General features: G+C 44.4%; 1 protein-coding gene across 4 annotated transcripts; it reads right to left on the bottom strand.

Annotated features, from left to right (window-relative positions):
- Positions 1-1497: 1497 nt before the first annotated feature.
- On the bottom strand, positions 1498-21324 carry ccar1 (cell division cycle and apoptosis regulator 1). 4 transcript variants are annotated; one of them, XM_042065430.1, is made up of 26 exons: positions 21186-21324; positions 20032-20191; positions 19425-19600; positions 18437-18586; positions 16779-16934; positions 16150-16346; positions 15747-15876; positions 15479-15595; positions 13453-13645; positions 12920-13082; positions 12373-12525; positions 11275-11500; positions 11027-11140; positions 10530-10696; positions 9379-9589; positions 7985-8068; positions 7667-7855; positions 6975-7166; positions 5547-5780; positions 4771-4903; positions 4457-4545; positions 4168-4314; positions 3773-3899; positions 3378-3569; positions 2894-3099; positions 1498-2649 (listed from the first exon to the last, which is right to left on the bottom strand). In XM_042065430.1, the coding sequence occupies exons 2-26, from the start codon at positions 20141-20143 to the stop codon at positions 2593-2595; spliced, it is 3915 nt and encodes a 1304-aa protein (XP_041921364.1). In that variant the 5' UTR covers positions 20144-20191; positions 21186-21324; the 3' UTR covers positions 1498-2592. The 4 variants fall into 4 exon arrangements, with proteins under 4 accessions (XP_041921364.1, XP_041921365.1, XP_041921366.1 ...); XM_042065431.1 differs by having other exon boundaries at positions 12920-13061; XM_042065432.1 differs by having other exon boundaries at positions 16902-16934.
- Positions 21325-21835: the final 511 nt, after the last annotated feature.

Genomic DNA, 21835 nt, shown 5'->3' with positions numbered 1-21835 from the left:
CGCTCATGGAAACCGTGGCTGTGGTTAACAGGCAGAGAGGGTGGGGGGAAGGTGGCGAGTAGAGCGGTCTGTGGCAGGCGGGCGGATCTGACACACACAGATGAGGGGGAAACGATCCGTCCAGGAGACAAAGGGCGGAGATTAGCCTCCTCGGCAGCCATGGGGCTCCACACAAAGTGGAGTGGTGAGGAAAAAAGGGAGAGCAGAATGACCACAGCGGAGATGCCACCTCTTAAGTGTGCACCATAGCACAAGGGCCAAACCACTGCTACAGAAGTCAAGGAATTAAATGAAAAAGATTATTGTACTGTATAACAGTGCCACTGCACTATATTTAAGCTACATAAAACGTCAAGTCTTGCAGACAGCGTCAAGCAGACAGGCAGAAATGAGATCAAGGAGGGAAAAGTGCAACCTAATAGCTGATCTCTTCCCCGACAGCAGCAACCCAACTCCCAGCCAACTCCCTGCTCTGCATTGAAATGGCCTAATTGTCCTCAGTCTGAGCGGTTTTTTTCCCGGGCTTCTGATGGGACTTGTGAGAGAGGGGTGGGGGAGCTGCGCGGAGCCATAAAGGGCCTCTGTTTGAGCCATGACAGTGGGGTTACCTTTGCAGGTCTGGGAGGCAGAGTCTGGTTTCACATGATGTCCAGTCCCCGTATGGCAACAGGAGAGGACACACTTGGAGCACACTGTGCACGGCCCCTTTCAGACAGGCACTAGGACGTTACACAAAAGCAGACGGGCACATAACAAATGGCTGGATGACTGTTAGTGTGAGACCGCCTGTGTGTTGCATGGTAACGGGAAAAACAAGCCATTGTTTTACAACATTGTTGTATCTGCACTAGCTAATGAGGAAACCTGTCAGGAAACGTCTCATTATTGTTTTCTTTCAATATTCTTCTATCACCACATGATGTTTTATCAAGTCTGCAAAAAAAGACATGACAAATCAGAGTGAAAGTTTTTGATCAATTGCAATCTGCATCATGCTTGTTTCAGGGTGGAGTACAGATGGGAAGCAGACCCACTCCCATCACATCCCAAACAACTTCCTGCATCTTAAACGCATGCAATACACCCTGGAGACTAAAATGTATGGGGCCAACCAAAGGAACAGGAGCTCTTAAAATGTCCTAAATTCATGACATATGCCTCAGTTTCTTCCAGAAGCTCTTTTTAAAAAGACTTAAAACTTCTGGCCCCTAAATGTGTCTTTCATGGCCTCTCAAGCAGCTATGGGTACACAGGACAGGGTAATAAGGGAAATCCTCACAGCAACATTTTGTCAATGGATGTACCAACAACAAGCAAACTAATAGCTATGGATGAATAATTCGGTCATTACCAATTTTACATAGAAAAGGGATGTAATCTTGAAGTATTAATCAGATCAGATCAGCTCAGCTCGTCAGCACAATTCACATGCTTCATGACCAGCACCCTAATGCCAGAGGATTAAAAAAAAAAAAAGAAAACAGGCAACCACATCTATTTATGTTAAAAAGAACCACATTTATTTTCTGCACAAGACAACCTTAAAGCACATCTGAAATAGAAAAATAATATGCACTTGGCTGCTTTGGGTTCAGTTTTACTAAGTTTGGCTCTTCTCTATAATCTATATACCATTCACAGCACCTTGCCTTCACTTCAAAGAAAGAGGACCAAAACTAAAGATATCAGCTCAGAGTTAGAACGTCATTGCTTCTTGATCGGTTCTAGAAAACATTAGTTTTCAAAGAACACACACTTTTTTTTCTGAAATGACCACTGACTATATAGTTAGGGAAACTGTCGATTGTAACCGATGTATCTTAATAGAACTGTAGCCTTTGATGATTATGTGTCCCTAGTTTCTTTCCCCTTGCAATGTCAAAAAGAATGATAAATGTCCAAAACCAAGTCACGCTGAAATCATGTGCTGATCCACAAAGCAACCTGGACATTATTGAATTGAAAACATTTCATGCAGAAGATTCTCCAAAAGTAAGACTGGCTGGCAGCAAGTTAGTAAGTTACGACTGGGATGCCATTCATGCATCGTGCCACTGCAACCTAAATTCTGAAGAACATGTGTTTTCATCAGATGGTCTGTTCAGGGAATTATTTCAATTTCATTAGAACAACTTCTCTATATTAAATCATATCAACATAAATATTACTATTATTGCTAATCAAAGGCTGAAAAAGTACAGCGGTCACATACTGGCACAAATGTTGTACAGAGTAGGTCAGGGGAGGCTGGCTGTGCTCAACAGAAATTTAGCAACGGAAAACCAAAAACAGAAATAATTTCAACTTTTTTCATATTAATAACAATGCTTTAAATATTAAAACTCGTTTTCATTTATAACTACTTTTTGAACCAACATAAATAAACTAGACATTTGCTCTGAACAAATGAAGACCCATGAAATGTGAATTAGAGAATATCACCAAGTTACAAATGAACCCATCTATTTGTAAAACTGTACACCGCAACATGTGTCAAAACACTTGTCAAAATAAAATCAGTTTGAAATTATATTGGTTTAGTGCTTATATACAATTCTGTAAGAAAGGATTCCTCCTAAATCAAAAAGGCATTCATTCATCAGAGCCATTGGCCTGGACTTTTTGGTCACTGGGTTCAGTGGGTTCCTCCTGAAAGGAAACAGATGTCTTAAGTTAGTCTTGAGATAAGATTTTCTGACATGAGAACATCAAAAGCTATTTGTGCACAATGGCATGGCTAGGTTTTGTGGGATTCAGACTGCAGCATGTGGCGATGAATATTGAACACTCACAATGCATCACAGCTTCATTGTTTACATGCACACATCTCCCTCACTGTTCCACAAAACACAGATAAAAGACAAATCTCGTGTTGGTGTTGGTGCTGGTGTACCTTTGCTAATACACTCTGTAAGTCCTTCATGACTCCGTTGAGGCTGGCGGCGGTCTTCTGCAGCTGCTGGTGGAAACTGGCCTTCTGCTCCTCGGTGTTCTTCAGACTGCCCTCCGTGTCACTCAGGCGACTCCTCACCTCCTCCAGATCACGCGTCAGGTTGCGATTGGATGCTTCCAGCTCTGTCATGCGCTTGGCATCCTCCTCTGGAAACAGAGCAGTGGGGAGGTTAGCAACTCAGCTCCAGAGAAAATAAAACATACAAAGACCCAGCAATCCGGCAGTTCCAAGTTAAGCCTGGGTGTTAACTGTATTCATCCCTGAAGTTATATTATTTCAAAATACATTTGTTAAGACCAAGGGAACTATATGCTCAATCATTAAGATTAGGATATTAGGTGATTTCCTCAAGCAAAAGTGTGGAGAATTGTGTGTGGAGTGCGGAGAGCGGCTAGTTCATACAGGTTCTCGGACTCAGCCTGACCTATTTTAGTGTCCTGCAGCATGAGCTTTTGCTCGATCTCCTCTCTGGCCTTTTCGCTCTTGTCCAGTTTCTGCATCATGCTCCCCACGTCCACCATGGCCCCGTTGTAGACGATCAAACTGCCCGACTCGGTGCCCTCTGCAGACTCACTGGCCTGCCGGGCCTTGAGGGAGGGCAGCATAGTTCTGTTCCCTGTGAAAGAACATTTACAGAGTTAAGACAATGATGCATCTACTCCAGTAAACATATGAAAGTAATGATGAACAGATAATGAATGAAATTTTTTTCAGGTGTTTTGTTGAATGATAAATATTCAAAATATACTATTGTATTAGTCGGTCGGTCAAAATGAAAAAGTGTATTGATTTGAACATGGAATCATCCCGGTGACTCACCTAAAAGGCTTTCTAGTTGGGAGTCAGAGACCACCACACTTGGAGCAGGCTCATCTTTCGGACCATCCGTCAGCTTCCGGTAGAAACACGCATCCCTCACCATCGGCTTACTCACCATTTTTTTCACCTGGAATACACAGAACCAAACACTCAGTTAGGCAACGATGAAAACACCTCACACATTCTTTGGGTCCATCCCAGTTTAACTGTAAGTAAGTCAACTTCTGTTACCCTAAGGCCTCCTTTACACAATGGAACTTGAATGTTAGTCCTGTCAGCTAAATTAATAACTGTACATTTATATTTATATTTATATAAATCTGCAAGGGTGTTTTGAGAGGTGGCTGCGTGGCCTTTGACAGCAGTGCTTCCGGTTAGTTCTGAGCGGTCAGTACCTGGGCCCTGGAGAGGTGCAGCCCCAGTGTGTACAAGATCTCCTCCAGGTCCTTCTCATGCAAGTAGCCACAGTGGCTCTGATCAAAGTACACAAAGGCCATTAGCAGGTCCCGGTGGTAGGTCACCATCTGTTTCTTCTTGTCCTCCTGCAGGAACCGAGAGGGAGTTTAATGCATGCAGGAAGTAAGACAGGCTTCTGAGAAACAGCTCATAAAGTCAGCCTATTAGTTAACAAGATGCTGTTTGAGTAGAGCGCTGGTTAGGGGTGAGGTGATGGGGCACGTGTACCTTGTCTTTAGAGGATCTCTCCTTAGATTTCCTTTCATCTCGCCTGTCATCTCGCCGATCTCTTCCTATCGAGTCGTCATCGTCTTTGTCTGTAAAATGTGATGACACACCATCATGTCAATTCAGTTTACTCTAGGACTGTAAAAATACTTTTGATTTTATACAAATGGAATGGCGGTTTCACACCTCACTGACCCAAACAAAGTCTTACAATAAAAACACCTCCAGAATTTTCCACATTAAGACGTGTGTAATTTTGCCAAGGACCACAGAGGACTGGCAGTGGCCAGAAAGCTTGTGGTGAGAGCCCTTACCATCATCATCATAGTCGTCTGCATCCTCGGCCTCCATGGGGTCATACTCCTCTGCGTTGTTATTGCTTCCTTCATCCTCGTCATCCTCCTCTCTGGACTCCTCTTTCTTCAGCACCTTCTCTTTCTCCTCATCCTGAGACAGAGCACCACAGTAGGAAGTATTAAAGCAACACCAAAGAACTTTTCCTCTGTCGCATGCACGCAATTTGTTTATCCAACGGCTCTGTAAATAACAATGTCCATAGACAGGGTAGAATATGTTGCATGATTTTATGAAAGTAGGCTACGATGTATTGCGACATCGTGCAAGTCAAATTTGTAGTTTCTTATGTCTCATTCCATCGAACTACAGATCCGCTACCCAATCTGGCAAATTTACATAGTGCGGTTATAGCCGATAGAGGACCACAAACGAATGCAGAAGTGCCGTTCACCCTGTTACGAGTTGATGAACCACGGAAACAATTTTGGAAACATTATTTTAAGGTACAAAAAACTCTTTGGTGTTGCTTTAAACTACTGTAAATAGACACCGTGAGGTGAGCAAAGAGCACTACTGAACATGTGGACTCCTCTTTCTTCAGCACCTTCTCTTTCTCCTCATCCTGAGACAGAGCACCACAGTAGGAAGTATTAAACTACTGTAAATAGACACCGTGAGATGAGCAAAGAGCACTACTGAACATGTGTCTGGTCTATTTATGAGTGAGGTGAGCAAAGAGCACTACTGAACATGTGTCTGGTCTATTTAGGAGTGAGAGGAGAGGGGCAGGTACCTTTTTCTTCTCCTCGTCTTCTTTCATTTTCTTCCCCACTGGCTCGCCATTCTCCTCCTCCTTCTCCTTTTTTATTTCCTTCTTCTCGGAGTCTCTCTTCTCACTGTCCTTCTTGGGCTTCTCCTTCTTGTCCTTCTTCTCATCCTTATGAGGCAAGGCAGCCATGGCTTTGTAGATCCGATAGCCAAAGTCTCGCTGCAGCATCTCGTTAAAGAGCTCAGCAAACAGAGACACCTGAGAAAAGGGGAGACAGCTGAGCGGTAAAAATCTCAACACATCACCGGCTACTCTGGAATAACTGCTCCTACACACAGCTGTGTGCGTTGCAGTGCTGGAGACGCATCCCATTCACTTTACATGGGTTCACGTCATCCGTTGCCGAACTGAATCGTGGGTCCGTTTCTCCTGTCGCTTATACTTCAAGTCATTTGCATAGCTACCGTCGGGAACACCCACTGGCATGCGTTGACGGAACGCAACTGTGAGTAGGAGCCGTAAGTGCCTTTATCTACCATGACTCTGTACGATCCTCCTTTGATGGCCATGATGAAATGGTTTCATTCTCTAAAGTTTTTAAATGCATGACGGAGTTTCCATGAGATACTCTGAGACATATTCTGAAGAGTATAATCAAAATATTCCATGCAAGTATACACATTGTTAAGGTGCTGACACATGGGGCGACATTTTGAGCAATGTTGCTAGGCAACCACATAACCGGTTCCCTGTGTTCTGCTTGGATGATAACGAAAATTTGCCTACTGATGATTCAGGTTCTCCATAAATCAAATTGGTGTCCAATATCAATGGGAACATGCCAGAGCAACATACTCAGTCACAATGCCCAGGAACATTCCTCAAAAAGTTGCCTTGTCATCAGCTTTAGGGTGTGTAGCACGAGGCCATGGTGCACATTATTCATTGTCAAACACACTTCATCCACAAGGGGGCACCAGCTTGCTTCCGATTACCTGCTGGACTAGCAGTTCAACCCAATAGACTAGTGGCAGAAGCTGCCCAGGCTGGTTGGCCTGTCCATTGGGTAGACCTCAGTCACATCTAAGTACCCTGAGTACTGTCCATTGGGTAGACCTCAGTCACATCTGGCCTTTTGGCTGGATACCACTCTTCCCCAGCTTGGAAGGAAGTTTACATTGACTTTGATTTAGGCTCCAATTCCGTAGCTGAACTCTCACTTGGCTCCTGAAGCTAAGATGGTGTCCCTTTGTTCACACAATCACAGTTTTTTTTTCAAACTGACCAACAGATCTGCACACATTCATGTAAGGGACTTTGGGCAGACAACATTAATATAACCCCTACACTTGTGTTGTGAGTTAAGTTGTTGACGGGGTGAATGCCATTTCATACTTTTAAACTGACCTTAATGTAAAACCAAATGAACTGATGAAGTGGCTCTTTTCTCACCTCAAATGAATGTTCTTTGTTGTCCTCCAGTCGATAGTCCAGCAGCACACTGAGGGACATGATACTGCAGTCGAACTTGCCATTTTTGGCTGCCCAGTTGGGCTGGACGATGATGGTGGGCTCGTCTGGAAGCATGTACCGCCGCTCCCGACGCTGCCGCTCCATCTCCTCCTGACGCTTCCGCTCCTCCTCCTGAGGGAGAGGAGAGGAGAGGAGAGGAGGAGAGGAATTTGTTAAGGTACATTCAGGTCAATAATAAAGCAGAGGGGTCTTTTAGAGGAAATTTGACTGCAAGTTAGGCCTGCACTTCCAACAACCATTTTTGCACTTTAATGAAAAGCACCTAGTTTATGGCCAACAAAGCATTGATCTTTAGATTCATTAAATCCACTAAACAGACTGGGGTGTGGATGTTTGGAAAAAAACTGTTGGGCAGAATTGCTAAAGCCATGTAAAATGCTCCTTAAAAGCCGCCCATGGCCCCAGCCGCGGCGCAACTGGCTGGGGCACCTGCACCATATGCCGGCGACCCGGGTTCGATTCCCGCCCGTGGTCCTTTCCGGATCCCACCCCGAGACTCTCTCCCACTTACTTCCTGTCACTCTTCACTATCCTATCGCATTAAAGGCATAAAAGCCCAAAAAATATACTTTAATAAAAAATAAAAAAAAGCCGCCCATCTCCACCCTCACCTCGTGGTCGTCCTCCAGGCGCGCCGTGTCGTCCTCGTCGGGCACGGGGGCCTCAGGCTTCTCGGGCTCCTTGGCCTCCTCCTGCTGCTCCTCCACCTTCAGCTGCTTGGTGAGGCGAGCGATCAACTGAGACTTGAGGCCCTTGGAGCTCAGAGTGCGGCTCTCCAGTTCCTTACGCAGGTCATTCACCTGGACACCAGCAGAGGGACACCACAGCTTCAAACACAGTGTAGTGACTATGCAAAAACGGGTTATCAAAGGGATACGAGGGGTAGAGGGTGAAGTGGGTAGAGGTCAGTCCAGGCATTCGTGTCTGACCTTCATGGATTTCGGGTCCAGCTTAGCCCAGTGGGTGGGAGTGGTGACCTCTTTAGAGTCTTCTTCGTCCTTCTCCTCTTCCTCCTAGAAGGAGAGTCAGTGAGAGAGGAGAAGGGGAAGAAGGTGACAGTGGTAGAGGATGGAGGGAAAGAGGACCCAGATAAAGAAAGACACAAAGAAAGAGATAGAGAGATACAGCAGGAGAGAGACAGAGAGAAAAATGCAAAAACACTGTGTAAGCAAGCGCCGTAATTTCAGGGCTGAAACAAAAAGTTGATCCGTGCAAGAAGCAAGGTCACAACTGTCTCTCATTGTCTCCTCCTATTAAGATCTCGACTGGGCAACAAGTCCACTGCTAGGATACATGGAGACTCTCTAGCTTTGATAACAAACCCAAAATTCCACCCATCAGCCAATCAATGCGCGTTCTGTGGAACACAAAAGATAAATCAATGACAGAGGCTCCAAGAGGTGTGTACGACAGGAGTTCTCAAAGCTGGTCTCCCAACTGAGTGTGTGGAAAGCCCTACAGCTAGTGAGGTGCCTGCGTATACAGTGGCTGTCTGGGGTATGGTCTTACACCTAGTCATGGCCGACTGTCCTTGGACCAACCAACTGCTCTGGAAAAATCAGCTGCTTTCCAATCCTCTAGATACAGTCCAATCAAGAGTGTCAAATCAAAAAAAGGGACAGACAAGAGACAGAACTCAGGGAGTTTTGTTTTGGAGCAGATACTGAATTAAAATCAAATGAATCAGAGCAATAACAACAAAAACACACAAATTCAAATACAACTGGCTCTCCAGGTTCCAGCAAGTGACTGTTTTTTTCCCCCAGCCAATTAGTGCATTGAATTTCATGCAAAGATTACACTAATCTCCTGCATGCAAGGTTTAACATTTGAACAGTTCTCATTTTAAGATTCAGCTCATGGCAAAGCCAAGAAAAAAAAAAAAAAAAAAAGAAGAATTTTGCTTGTCAAATGCATGTCCAAATTAATGTTAATTCAGCTAGTATTTGGGGCGAGCTGGAAGCTGTTTTACCAGTTGAAGCTCCTTCCACTGTGTGTTACTGATGGCAGGAGCCTGAAGCGAGGGGGGGGGGGGGTGGGGGAGGGGAGGGTGGAGGGGAGGGGGCAGAGCAGGTAGAGGAGGCGGGGGGGAGGGGGCAGAGCAGGTAGAGGAGGCAGGGGGAAGTGGGGAGGGAGTGGAGGGGTGGGGTGGGGGGAGGCCTGTATGATGCCTGTGGTACTTGTCTGCACTGCTTTGGGTGGGCTGTGTGTGAATGAGTGTGTGAGGGGGATGCCTTTATAAGTCTGACTTGTTTTTGTTTTTGTCTAAAGTCCTGTGCCTGTGAGAAGCGGAAATGAGAAGAAGGGGATTAGCGTTCAGTGCCTGGTCTCCATCCGCCTCCTTGCGCTCGGCCAAGAGTTTCTCTGCCAGCTGCTCCTGGAGTCCGCGCGACAGGCCCTCCCACTCTGAGCGGGTAGGAAGACAATGCCAAACATCCGGCAGAAATAAAACCACTGTCTCCACATGTGCGGGGACTGTCCGCCCTTTGTGTGTCTCCTCAGGGCGGTGATAGCGAATCTCTGCAAAACGATACCTGTCGCAAAGGAAGAAGCGAATTGGAAAGAAACATTCTGTCAGACATCACAAGGCCCTAACACCTGCCCCCCCACACACATACGCACGCACTCGCTCATATACATACAAACACACATACACACACACACACACACACACATATGCCCCTCTAGCTCACAGAATGCCCCACCAATCCCCTGTCTGATAAAAAAAAAAAAGACCCCAACATAAACAGACATGAGAATAAAAAGTCGGCAGATCTCCACAGTAGATTCTCACGGTGAGCGGCAGCCATATGTTGGGAAAGTTGACAGGCGATAAACAAATATCGACAATGACAACGAAAACAAACAAACAAACAACAACAACAACAGTCTGGACAAACACTGGTCCTAGCCCACCACATGTCTGCACTGGATGCTTGTGTAGGATAGTTTTACGTACCCCCAGGAAGTGTGAGAAAAGGGACAAGAATCAAGGACACAGTGAAAGCAAAGTTAAATATGTAAGATATTTAACAGAGTCATAGGCAGTTCCAAATCAAAAGAAATGGAGAGTAATGGTTGCGGCTCCTCCCCTGGACACTGCTCTCGGAGCCCCAGAGTCAACGCATTCACCACACAGAGAGAGGCAGGACTTCTAACACACATTAGCCAAAAAGGGACATTGCAACAAAAAACAGACTGGGAGCAAATTAAATGATAAAGAATTCTAATAAAATTACCGAATCAAACAAAACATAAAAGAAAAGGCTCAAAATGGTCAGATTTAGCGCTGTGTAAACTCCATGCAGCATGTCAGGAAAATGTCAGATGTTTTCCTTTTGTATTATCATTATTATTATTATTATTATTATTATTCCTACTTTGCTTATTTTTAGTGTTGGGCTGAGTGCTGAGTAAGGCAAACAGAGACAGTCTTTGTGTGGAAATGAGCTGGGATATGGGCGCGGGACTTACCACTGGGTGCATAGGCTGAGGTCAATGCCTGTCAGAGCCTTACAGCAGCGTATAGCTGTCTTTATCAGCACTGAGGCATCTTTCTCGGGGTCAGCGCCATCCAGGGATGGAGACCAGTGTCCCCCGATGGCCATGGCCTCATCTTTGCCCCTCATGCCGACCAGGAACTGACCCAGTGAAGAAGAGGCACAAGCACACGTACACAGACACAGACAAAAACAGACATATCACATATGTAAATTCGACTTTATACAGTAGCTAAGCCAAAAGGTCTAGCTAGATGCTGTAGGCCAATCAATAAAAGAGCGACATCAGAGACAAAGCGTTCCACACAGCGTTCAGAAATGGAATAGGATCAGTGCATCATTGTCACCTCCCCAAACAGATTAGCCCATCAGATTAGCCCAAGATTGGTTTCCACTGATTTGGACCCCATTTCACACCACGCATAAGCCAGCAATGCACAGAGAAAGCACTGAGAGGTTCCCTCCTCATACCTTGATGAGGCGGGCCGGGTGCTGGAAGGAATCTTTGACGTCCGAGGGGTCTTCAGCTAGAGCGCACGACTTGTGATAGAGCTCCTCCAAGCTTGGGTTGGCTAGCAACATTACCTGGAACCAACATCAGTGCATTTAAACAGCAAGTATTTGCCTATAAACACTTCAACCCACGTGAGCCATTGCTGAATCCTATGGCCCGTCTTAATATGAGATGGAATGGCAGGATCGGGGTAGCGCTCTCTCACCTTGGCGCTGTAGGTGTGGTTGGCATCAGATGGGTCGAGCACAGCCGTGTTCTTCACCAGAGCGTCCACCTCTTTGTGCATGATGTGGAAGTTACAGTAGTTGCCGAACTGGAAGGGTCTGGTAAGGGGGAAGGCGTCCACCCAGGTGAAGACGGCGTCGAAGAAGTCACTGGGGATGTAGAGGCTGTGGTAGCGCCGGCGCAGCTCCATCATGTCACAGTTATAGCTGGACACAGGAAGAAGAGGAAGTGAGGAAATGACACAGGAGGAAGAGGAAATGAGGAAATGACACAGGAGGAAGAGGAAATGAGGAAATGACACAGGAGAAAGAGGAAGGAAATGTCCCAGCACTCAGACACATGAATGGAAACCAATTCAATATTTTCTGAGGCACCAAGGAAGATAATAAACTATGACTTGCTGTACATAAAAACGGTCTATTTAAAGGATACGAGGCTATATTTTCCCAGCCATTTTCTCTGAAGCCCTTCTGTTATTTTATTCATTCTTGCATAAAATCACTAAATGTTATGAATTACAACATACAAATCCAAAGCTGCTTTGAATTACAACATACGAATCTAAAGCTGCTTTGAATGAGGCACCTGTCAGTGTATTAAGCAGTTTAGACATGCACCTTCAGAATCCTGTACTAAATGAAATCAGGTGTTCTCAATGGTCCTTCTGCAGCCCCCAGCCCTGCATGTATTCCATTTATCCACACTCAAAACACATCTGACGGACACCAGTGTGGCTATAATGTTCCTCAGTCGCTACATTCAAATGCTCAGCTAATCAAGAGCCATGACTGACCTCAGTCAAATATACAGAGTAGACAGAAAACATGCAAAGCAGAAGTAAAACTGAGAGCCATAATCCATAAAGCCATAAATGCATGACTTCATATTTGACTTTATTTCATACGTTTATAGATAGATCTGGTTCCAGTTTTTGTGAACAATTGTTCAATGGGTTTTAAACAATAACACCACACAAATGTCGAACATCTAATGTGGTATATTCTTTTACAAAATAACACTTTTTTTCAGCTATTTAAAGTAACTACAGTTGCATGGCAACATGGATTCCATTCCTTACCCATCCAGAGAGAATTTGGAGAACTGCACAGTGTAGCGAGGCAGAGCCCGACGGGGTCGTCTGGGCGAGCGCTCCCTGCGGGGAGACCGATCTCTGGAACGCTTCCGTGCTGGGGAGCGCTCCCTAGACCTTCTGCGCTCACGCTCTCGGTCCCTGTGGGGAATAAAAAAACACAATGGTGTCAATAACAGAGTCAGAGGCTTTATACTGCAAACAGCAATGACAACATAAAGAAGACAAAACTTAATATTGGACTTGGATCTAGCATTCCTGTTAGCCAAAGTGATCATTGGTGGCCTTAAAATGCAATTTGTACAGAGTTGTTGCCTCTAGAGTGATTCTATTCTATTACAGAGTTACATTATACTGATGAATTTTGGGTGAGACAGAATTGCGAGTTGCAGACTGTCATTTGAATGAAGAATAAAAGATAAAGCACATTGCATGTCAGAGTGAAAGAAACCAAGGTCATTTCCCATTGGCAAATGTCACCAGGTGACCTTCGGCTAGGTGTGTGTGTGTGTTGCTTGTGAGAGCAGCTGCTGACCTGCGGTCATCCTTCCTCAGGATGAGCTCAGTGCGGTCACTGCGGCTGGGGAAGCGGGGCGCGGGCTCAATGCGCCTCACTGGCTGGGGCTGGGCAATCATCCGCACCGGGGGCTGCAACAGTCCACTTGAGAACACAGACTCTAGGGTGCACACACACACACCAGAAAACAGACACGGACAGACAGACACATACATATATAGTTACATATTCATTAATATCCATCTCAACACAAACAAATACTGTTAAAGGAGAAATCTGGCATTTTTTCACATAGATCTCCGATATCACAGAGTACTGTTGGTATGAAAAAAAAAAAATGAAAACAATCTCTTTTACCTAGCTCGAGTTGCAGAAATGTGCCAGAGCACCAATAGTCCCTGGCACAATACTGTCTGGCAATCACTCTGGGAAATTCAAGTCTGAGTATTTCAGTCATGCAAAAAGTACATTCCACCTCGGTCATATTGCTTAAACACAGATGTGTGGATGTTGTGGTAACTCTAGACACTGCTATCTGTGCAGTGTGGTACCTTTGGGGGGAGGCTGGGGCAGTAAGGGCTGAGGGGGGTTCTGTAGCAGCGGGGCCAGGGTGGCGGCGGATATCTGGGCCTGCAGCAGGGAGGGCGGGGGGCCCTGGGCAGGGACGCTGAAGGTGGTGGGGGGAGGTAGAGACTGCATCATGGTGGGGGCCTGCTTCATCATGTTGGGCCCCCCAGGCTGGCTCTGAGACAGGAGGAGGGAGAGAGAGCATGTCAGGTGGCCCTTAGAGTTTCCCCCAACACATGATAGTTTTACATTCTATGGCACCACTATGTGTAGGAGCAAATCATAATCTGAAAGGAGCTTAAAGGAATAGTTCATCTACAGCACATCATCTATATATGATGGTTCATGGACAATCTGGCCTTGGTACTTTTCCTAGAAATTAGAAATTAGAGGCAGGGCCATTCAGCCCAATTAAAAACAACATCATAAGACCCTCTTTCAATTATTTGCCACCAGGAGCATGTGCTGGTGTTCTCATTTCACTCTTCTTTAGGTTGACTGAGTCTAAAATGGGTTTGACCTTGCGGTGCTTGCACGGGGTGTAAAGTAGGTCTCTTAGGGATCTTTGATGGGACAGTGCTGCAGGGCTATTAGTCACCCTCTGCAATGCAGACTAAAAAAAAACAATGTTACTTCATGTTTGTGTTACTGACACACACTTTAGAAAGGGAAAACTGAAGCACCATGGCATACTGCTCCTGAATAAGAGAGCACTGTAACATAAGACTGTCCTTCATCAGCAGGCCTTCACCATGCCTGTAACATTACATTACATTAAGCTGGAACTCTGACAATGCAAAACAAGAGAGTGCAGTTAAAGACATTTTATTCTAGACTCTATAGTGCCAGAGACAAAATGTCTAAAGGTATTACTTTATTAAAAACAATTGTAGGTATGTATGCATCGGTATCTAAAATGGCCAACAACTATCCTTCAACAACCAGCAGGATTACTCAAACTGACTCTTTGAAGTGGATCAATCGCCATGACATCAGCAATATATATCCTTATCAAACAAAACATCACAGATTCCATCATGAAACTATGACCTGTTTGGGGATGGGAGAGAGTGCCTCCGTGAGTACTGAGTTGTAAGGCATCCACAAGAGAAAACAAATGGTTAGGAAAAAATGGTGGGAAAGAAATGCAAGGGAGCTTTGTTCCCTGTTGAATAGACATTAAACAAACTCAGGATGTCTGCCACCCAAATGCAAATTGCAAAGAAAATAAACATTCTTTGTGTTTCATAAAGATGCTTCATTTGGCCTTCAAAACAATTGGCCCTAACAGGGAGGCTACACCAGGCATGTAACTGAACCATTCCGCTTGCGTAGCGTCTGCTGCAACAATTAGTATCCACTGTAATCTATGTCTTCACACCAGATGTGAAAGCAGCACATACGTTCAAAAAAAAATAGACCAGTCTTCTAAAACTATTTTTACACTATGCGAATGGATCACTTCAGTTGTAGCTATAGCCCAGGCCTAACAATTAATTGTTGAAAGTGTTATTCTAAACTGCATTTAGAGAGTTTCACTACATAAAATGACACAAGTAAAGCATGTTCACACCGTGCTACTGTGCCATATAATAAACTGCAGTCAGTTCAAGCCATGTTGCCCATATTATCTACTGATAACCAGTCACAGCATATGAAACACTATAGAATGCATTAAGAGACTGATAAAAGTACAAGCTTCTTTTCTCCCAAAAAGAGAAAAGGATAAAGCTTTGAGAAAGATAAGCTTGTTATTGAGAAAGTAAATGTGTTTTAACATAATTAAGACTCAATTTAATAATAAGCCACTGAATTCCTCCAGAGAGAAACCCATGTAACAATGCATATCAAGGAAGGAAAGAAAAGGAGAGAGCTGTGTCTAAAGCCTGATCAGGCAGAGGGGGAGGAGGAGGAGCATGGGGTTGGGATGGGGTGGGGTGGGGTGGGGTGGGGTGGGGTTGGGATGGGGTGGGGTGGGGTGGGGTGAGGGCCCCAGAGAGTGTGGGTTACATTTTGTCTTGAATCCACCGAAGAATGCATTTCAGAGTAGCGTGCCATCCCAGCGTCCTGCGGGTAAAAGCTGGACAGCTGTGGGGAAACTTGAGGTAAGGTCTGGGGGACCTGATGCTACATGGAGATCGAGAACAGAGTCAGTCAAACAGCATGGCAGCACACGGTATGAGAGATGAGCTGGGTGTGTGGTGGTGGTGGTGGTGGTGGTGGCTTGTGTTGTGTCGGGTCAGGCACTTGGCTGTGGGCCTGAGGCCGAAATACTTACCGACTGCTGATTAGGCAGCTGAGGTAACGTCTGGATGCGCTGGGCGTTCCATTTGAAGGGCATGTTGGGATTGTAGACAGCCTCGACCAGGACACGGTCACCCACCTGAGGGGTCTTCCCCTTGACTGCACTGAAACCCAACACAGATTACAGATTTTAGTCCCGATGCCAAACAAGACCTTAACAAGATCCCTTACTAGATGTTCCCTTACTTCCTATACAAAACCATGTTAAAATTCACATTCAGCAAACCAAAATTTTAGAAAGGGTTTACAGGTGATGGAAAGAAACTCAACGGACAGCAAACCAATCAATACAGAGAATCAGCACTGACCGCTCTCAACAAATCACACATGCTCGTGGATCAGTGCGGAACACTGGACAATATTTCCCGGTCACCAACCTGAGCTGGAAGAAGACATCCTCATCCACAAAGCCGAAGGTGTCGTGTAGCTTGTTGACAACCCCGGTGAAGACGCGCTGCTTCTGGGGCTGGCTCTGCTGCTGGTGGCTGGAGCGCGGTGTGGGGTAGGACACGGTGATCTGGGCCGTCTGCTGCGGATTGGACAGGCTCAGACTGGTCGGCAGGGCAACCGGGGGCTACAACAAAGATGGAGCAGTCTGTGAGCATGTGTCTAAACCACAATTCACATTAAAGATTTGCGACGAGATGCAACATTCTATAAACCAGCAACTTGCTGCAACGTTCGAAAACCTTGCAACTGCGACCAGTGAATGCTATGCAACGACTTGCAACATCTGGGAACGATGTGCAACATTTAATTCACGCCGCTGCAACTCCTTTATGCAACGGTTTCGTCTCGTCACGAATCTTTGGTGTGAATTGGGCTTTAAGCAGAGTGTCCTGTGGTATGGCGAGACTACACTGGTAGTAAATGTTTTGAGAGAATTTGATATCTTTATTTACACCCATTTAAAAATTACTAATTCCTTAGTAAAATGTGTGTTCACTTTAAACAATAAAGAAGGCTGAAGGCTTTTAAATGATTTTAGAGACTGTTTTCAACTCACAGAAAATAGTACTTCCTCCTGTCCATAACGCAGCTGAGAAAGACTTCCCTGATCCTCCCACCCAGCCACCAGAGGCTTTCTACCTACACAGGAAGTGAGAGTAGATGGTGTGTGTTGGCTTACCTGGGAAAGCAGGGCTTGCTGCGGCTGAGGGAGCTGGGGGAATATAAGGTTTGAAAGTATGTTACAAGAATAACATCACAAAGAAATAAATGGAAACCTCACACATACCTCACAAAGAAATTAATGGAAACCTCACACATACATCACAAAGATATAAATGGAAACCTCACACATACAAAGAAATAAATGGAAACCTCACACATACCTCACAAAGAAATTAATGGAAACCTCACACATACCTCACAAAGATATAAATGGAAACCTCACAAAGATATAAATGGAAACCTCACAAAGAAATAAATGGAAACCTCACAAAGAAATAAATGGAAACCTCACACATACCTCACAAAGAAATAAATGGAAACCTCACACATACCTCACAAAGAAATAAATGGAAACCTCACACATACCTCACAAAGAAATAAATGGAAACCTCACACATACCTCACAAAGATATAAATGGAAACCTCACAAAGATATAAATGGAAACCTCACACATACCTCACAAAGATATAAATGGAAACCTCACACATACCTCACAAAGAAATAAATGGAAACCTCACACATACCTCACAAAGAAATAAATGGAAACCTCACACATACCTCACAAAGAAATAAATGGAAAGAGGAAATCCAAACTATTTTGTAGCCCTGAACTATCTATATGCAGGAGTATTTCAAAGTAGCCTGGAAAATCCAGACCCTGATAATCTAGAAAGATTAAGGGTCTGGCAAAGAACAATGTAATGGCCCAACTCGAGGGGCGGCAACAAGCATGCATTTAAAAATCTCGCTGCACGCAATTGGATAACACTAGACCATGTTTACTCTGAATTATTTCGGACTTCGACGCAATCGGATAACACTACGACCAATGTGTACTGTCCTCCAACGTTGCAGTGCTGTCTTCATCAGTTTAGCTGATTTCCCGGAATGTTGGGGTAAAAGTAACGTGCATCATTGCTCTTTGCCAGAGTGTCTCGCAGAGACAATTCCATTGTGCTCTCGCGAGAACGTGTGCCAAATTCAGCCGCATAATCATTTAAAATGTAACTGCACTAGTAAACTTTAACAGAATGCACCACTTCATGTCACTTCGCTTCATTTAAGCCTAAGAGCTTCAGACAGCAACACATACAGCTTGCTAGAGATAAAGCATATTGAAACCGTGCAGCCTGTAATGTACTCTGGCCTGTTGAAAGTCTGGATCTGGGCCCAGTCTCCATTTTGCTGACACAATGTAATATGTTTACTGCCCAACAGAGGAACATGAATGCCTTACCAGCCACCAGAGTGGCACAGACTCACACAGACTGTCCAAGGTACTGCATTTACAGGAATAAAAATGTTTGCTTTAGACTCATAATAAACGGTTTTCAAAACTGTTGTTTTTGCGTCCTTTTCCGGCCATTTTGCCTGTGCTGAAACTTTCCTATAAAAGCCTGTGTCTAGATATTTCTTTGCTATCTACAGTCCAGGGGAGAATATCTTATCAACATTGCCTTGCAAAAAAGGGCTGTACTTGGCTCGTGTACCTGGTGGGGGACATTGTAGAGGGTCTGAGGAGGGGGCTGGGGTGGTGGTTGCTGCTGCTGCTGCTGCTGCTGCTGTTGTTGCTGCTGCTGCTGCTGTTGTTGCTGCTGCTGCTGCTGCTGATACTGCTGCAGTGCCGAATTGATCTGCGACTAAAATGAAATGAGACAGGAGGAGTCCAGATGATGGGCCTGCTCAGGAGGGGTTAGGTTACAGCTGCCACTCCAGCCAGAGGAAGGATTAGCCAAGGGGCCAAAAGCAGACAGGCCAGAGTTACAGTGGCACTCACAGTCTAACATGTTCCGGCTAAGACTGGAGCTTTCTTTCACCATAAAAACACAAGACCACAACACTAGATTAGATCCATGGCTTTTAACATTTAAAACGGAATACATTCGACAAAGGACAATAATGGTGCTTAAGTTACTAATGGTTTTAAATGCAAATTCTAATACAGTTCAATCAACAACAAAAAATATTCCCTATATTTTCTTATACCTTTACCAATATAACAACACTAACTCATTGATGTCTCCAGGATGGCTCTAAGAGATAAAATGGTTTGCATATATGATAATGATTTGCCATAATTCCTCAAGAATAAATCTCATCTTGTAAATGGTAACATCTGATCACACAACACCTGTCCTGAATTTAAGTACTATAACAGGAATGTTCTTCAGTAGATAATAACACAACAAATTAAGCTAAAGGAAAGACTGAAGTATGGCCTGGCCTCTAAACTGCAATCACAATGACACTACAGGACAACCTTGATAATGGCAAGCTCAACATGGGCATGCATGCAGCATAGATGCTACTTCTTTAATAACAATGCAAAGATATAATAGAAGTCTGACAGCTGTTCCACTTAACAGCCAAACTCTCTGCGTTTCAGATTCACTACAGAGGTCATTTAGACAAGAGGGGTTCTGTTGGTCATGCTCTGCATGGACATTAGCGCATTATTCTGAACGTTCTGGGGCTCACCTGTTGCAAGGCAGCTGCAGCAGCTGCTGCGGCTTGCTGTTGCAGAGCTGCAGTCTGCTGGGAAAGCTGGTAGTTGGCAGCAGATTGCGAGTTCAGTGAGGCTGCAGCTAGGGCTGACTGCTGGGAGTACATAGAGGGAGACGCTCCCAACAGAGAGGACTGCTGAACACCTAGAGCTGAAAATAAACCATACATCTAAAGAGTTCTGTGGCTATCACTTCAAACTTGTGTGGCCTATAGCAGGAACGGTTTTAGAACCACACACACACACACCTTCATCACTTGGTTCAAACAAAGCTGTTTTTGACTACTGAGCCTATTCATTCAAAATCTGATCTAATAAACACAAAATGTGATCATGTTAAGTTATTCACAGCATCACCAATTCTCCCTTTTGCTTTTCTGAAAATTACACATCATAGCAATACCTGATGTCAGCAGTACACTTCCACAAAACTGACAGCAGGAAGAATGACTTGAATTCAGTGTTGAATTAGGCGCAGGTTTGTTCAGTCATCGCAAGTTTTATATTGCTAAATCTGCGTGTGTTAACGTGAAATATCTAGACCACCGCTATATTCAAATACGTTTGACAAAGATCACTCACAGTGTAAACTGCTAAGGTCCAGGGATTGTCCTGAGTGTCCGGGTTGCGAAACCGCAGTTGCGGCGAACTGGGCTGCCCACGGAGGGTTCTTCTGTCCCCCAAACTGGGCCATGGACAAACAGTCGTGGTTTCCTTACGGAATCTCAATTTTGATGATCGCCTGTTGAAAACGTTTCGATCACCTTGGGCATAACTCACACCGAATGTAAATCACAACACAACACTCACAACTGGCAGTGTCGTTTGGCATCTACTGATAGGTTGATGACGTTTAAAAACAAGCACTTGCTATTTGCTTGAAAGGCTCAACACAGATGTTAAGCTAAAAGCTATTCTAGATGGAAATAACTTTGGCACAAATAAGCGTATTTACTGATTTATATGCATTGCTCGTTAGGTGGTACCCATGAAATTATAACAAATACTGAACTCAGTCAAGTTAGGACTTCAGTAAAGCAGCATTAGCAAAGTTAGCGATATCATGCTAACGTTATCATTTGGTAGGTTGGGTTTCAACTCGCTGTCAGAGCTAACGTTAGCTTAGCTAGGTCGCTACACGAGTGTTTACAGTATCTAAAGGTCGTAAAGAATTCTGAAGTTTGCTTACATGTATCAATGAGTAACGTTAGTGATTTAACTCATGCGTTCGTGTGACAGTCAGTGCCTCTCTAGGCAAATAACTGTACAGCGAGCAAGTGTTAGCTAGCGAAAAACTAGATTGGCAAAGATGAAGCAAATTTACTAAGTCTCACTTAATTTAGCCACTACAAAACTCCACACATTTCTTTCCCTCACACTACAACGATCAAGCCAGGCACTGATCATGTATTTATATGGACCAGAAAGCTCGCACTTGTGGTGCGCTTGACATAGCAATTCATCGACTCATTAGTCTACGAAAGACTGATGTTTTGTTTTCATGCCATGCTAGCTAGCCAAGTTAATCTAAGCAGCTAATTGAGGCCCTGCATCCTGCTTGCAGTAGCTAGCTAGTAATAGCTTGCTACCTGCCGTTAGTTTGTTTGGCAGAACCTGGATGCCATGAGCAATTTCGCAAAAACTAGCATACGCAGGTATTTACAATTCAGTTGCATTTTGAATAAAACGTCCGTCAATAATAACTATATTTTGTTGTCCTTAACAAACTGGCTCACCACTGCTGCGTTCCACTCTTCTTCGACCGGTGGCGACAAACCTACTACTGCTCCTAGCTACAATGGCAACAACACGCATGCCTACAAGCCCAATACGCGCATGCGGTGTGCCCAGATGTCCAGTGTAGGTAATTTTTTACATTTCTTTGTTGTTGTTCTGATCATCAAGCGGTCATGCCAAACACGAATACGACAATTTAGTTACATCACTGACCTAAAAAGGTATCATTAATTTGTCATTGGACATATTTTTTTATGTATTATTTAATGGACGTTGTCATGTGGTAAAGCGCCCCTCGATGGACATGACGAAAATATACCAGGATCATGCTGCACATTCCATTTCTGACAAAACAAAACAAACAAAACTCCTTACCTTCTACCATATTACCACAAACAGTAGATTTTTATTTGGTTTTCTGAGTGCACAAAATGTATGCCTGGCTGCAAGGGTTTTGGTGCAAGGATAGCATCCCAGTATAGAATTTACAATGGGGAGGTATTGCAAGATTCTACATCAAATACATTCTCAACCAATGTTCAAATTAAAAGATGCCATGAAACAAATAGTTTTCTAACAATAATATCTTTGGTGAATTCTCAAAGAAACATTTAAATAATCTGTATGTGTTAGCAATTACCCCTGACAA

Source organism: Alosa sapidissima, chromosome 16 (genome assembly GCF_018492685.1).
Source record: "Alosa sapidissima isolate fAloSap1 chromosome 16, fAloSap1.pri, whole genome shotgun sequence".
Lineage (NCBI taxonomy): Eukaryota > Metazoa > Chordata > Actinopteri > Clupeiformes > Clupeidae > Alosa > Alosa sapidissima.
The sequence above is the reverse complement of the archived record's forward strand: the minus strand, read 5'-3'. Positions and strand labels throughout refer to the sequence as shown.

What these genes read in the sequence shown, in the direction of transcription:
- ccar1 (XM_042065430.1), bottom strand. Translation starts at nt 20,143, where the DNA reads ATGGCCCAGTTTGGGGGACAGAAGAACCCTCCGTGGGCAGCCCAGTTC. An exon ending in GATGTCTTCTTCCAGCTCAG is followed by an intron (nt 15,877 to 16,149) that starts GTTGGTGACCGG and finishes GTTGGGTTTCAG; the next exon opens with TGCAGTCAAGGGGAAGACCC. An exon ending in TGGACCCGAAATCCATGAAG is followed by an intron (nt 7,856 to 7,984) that starts GTCAGACACGAA and finishes GCTGGTGTCCAG; the next exon opens with GTGAATGACCTGCGTAAGGA.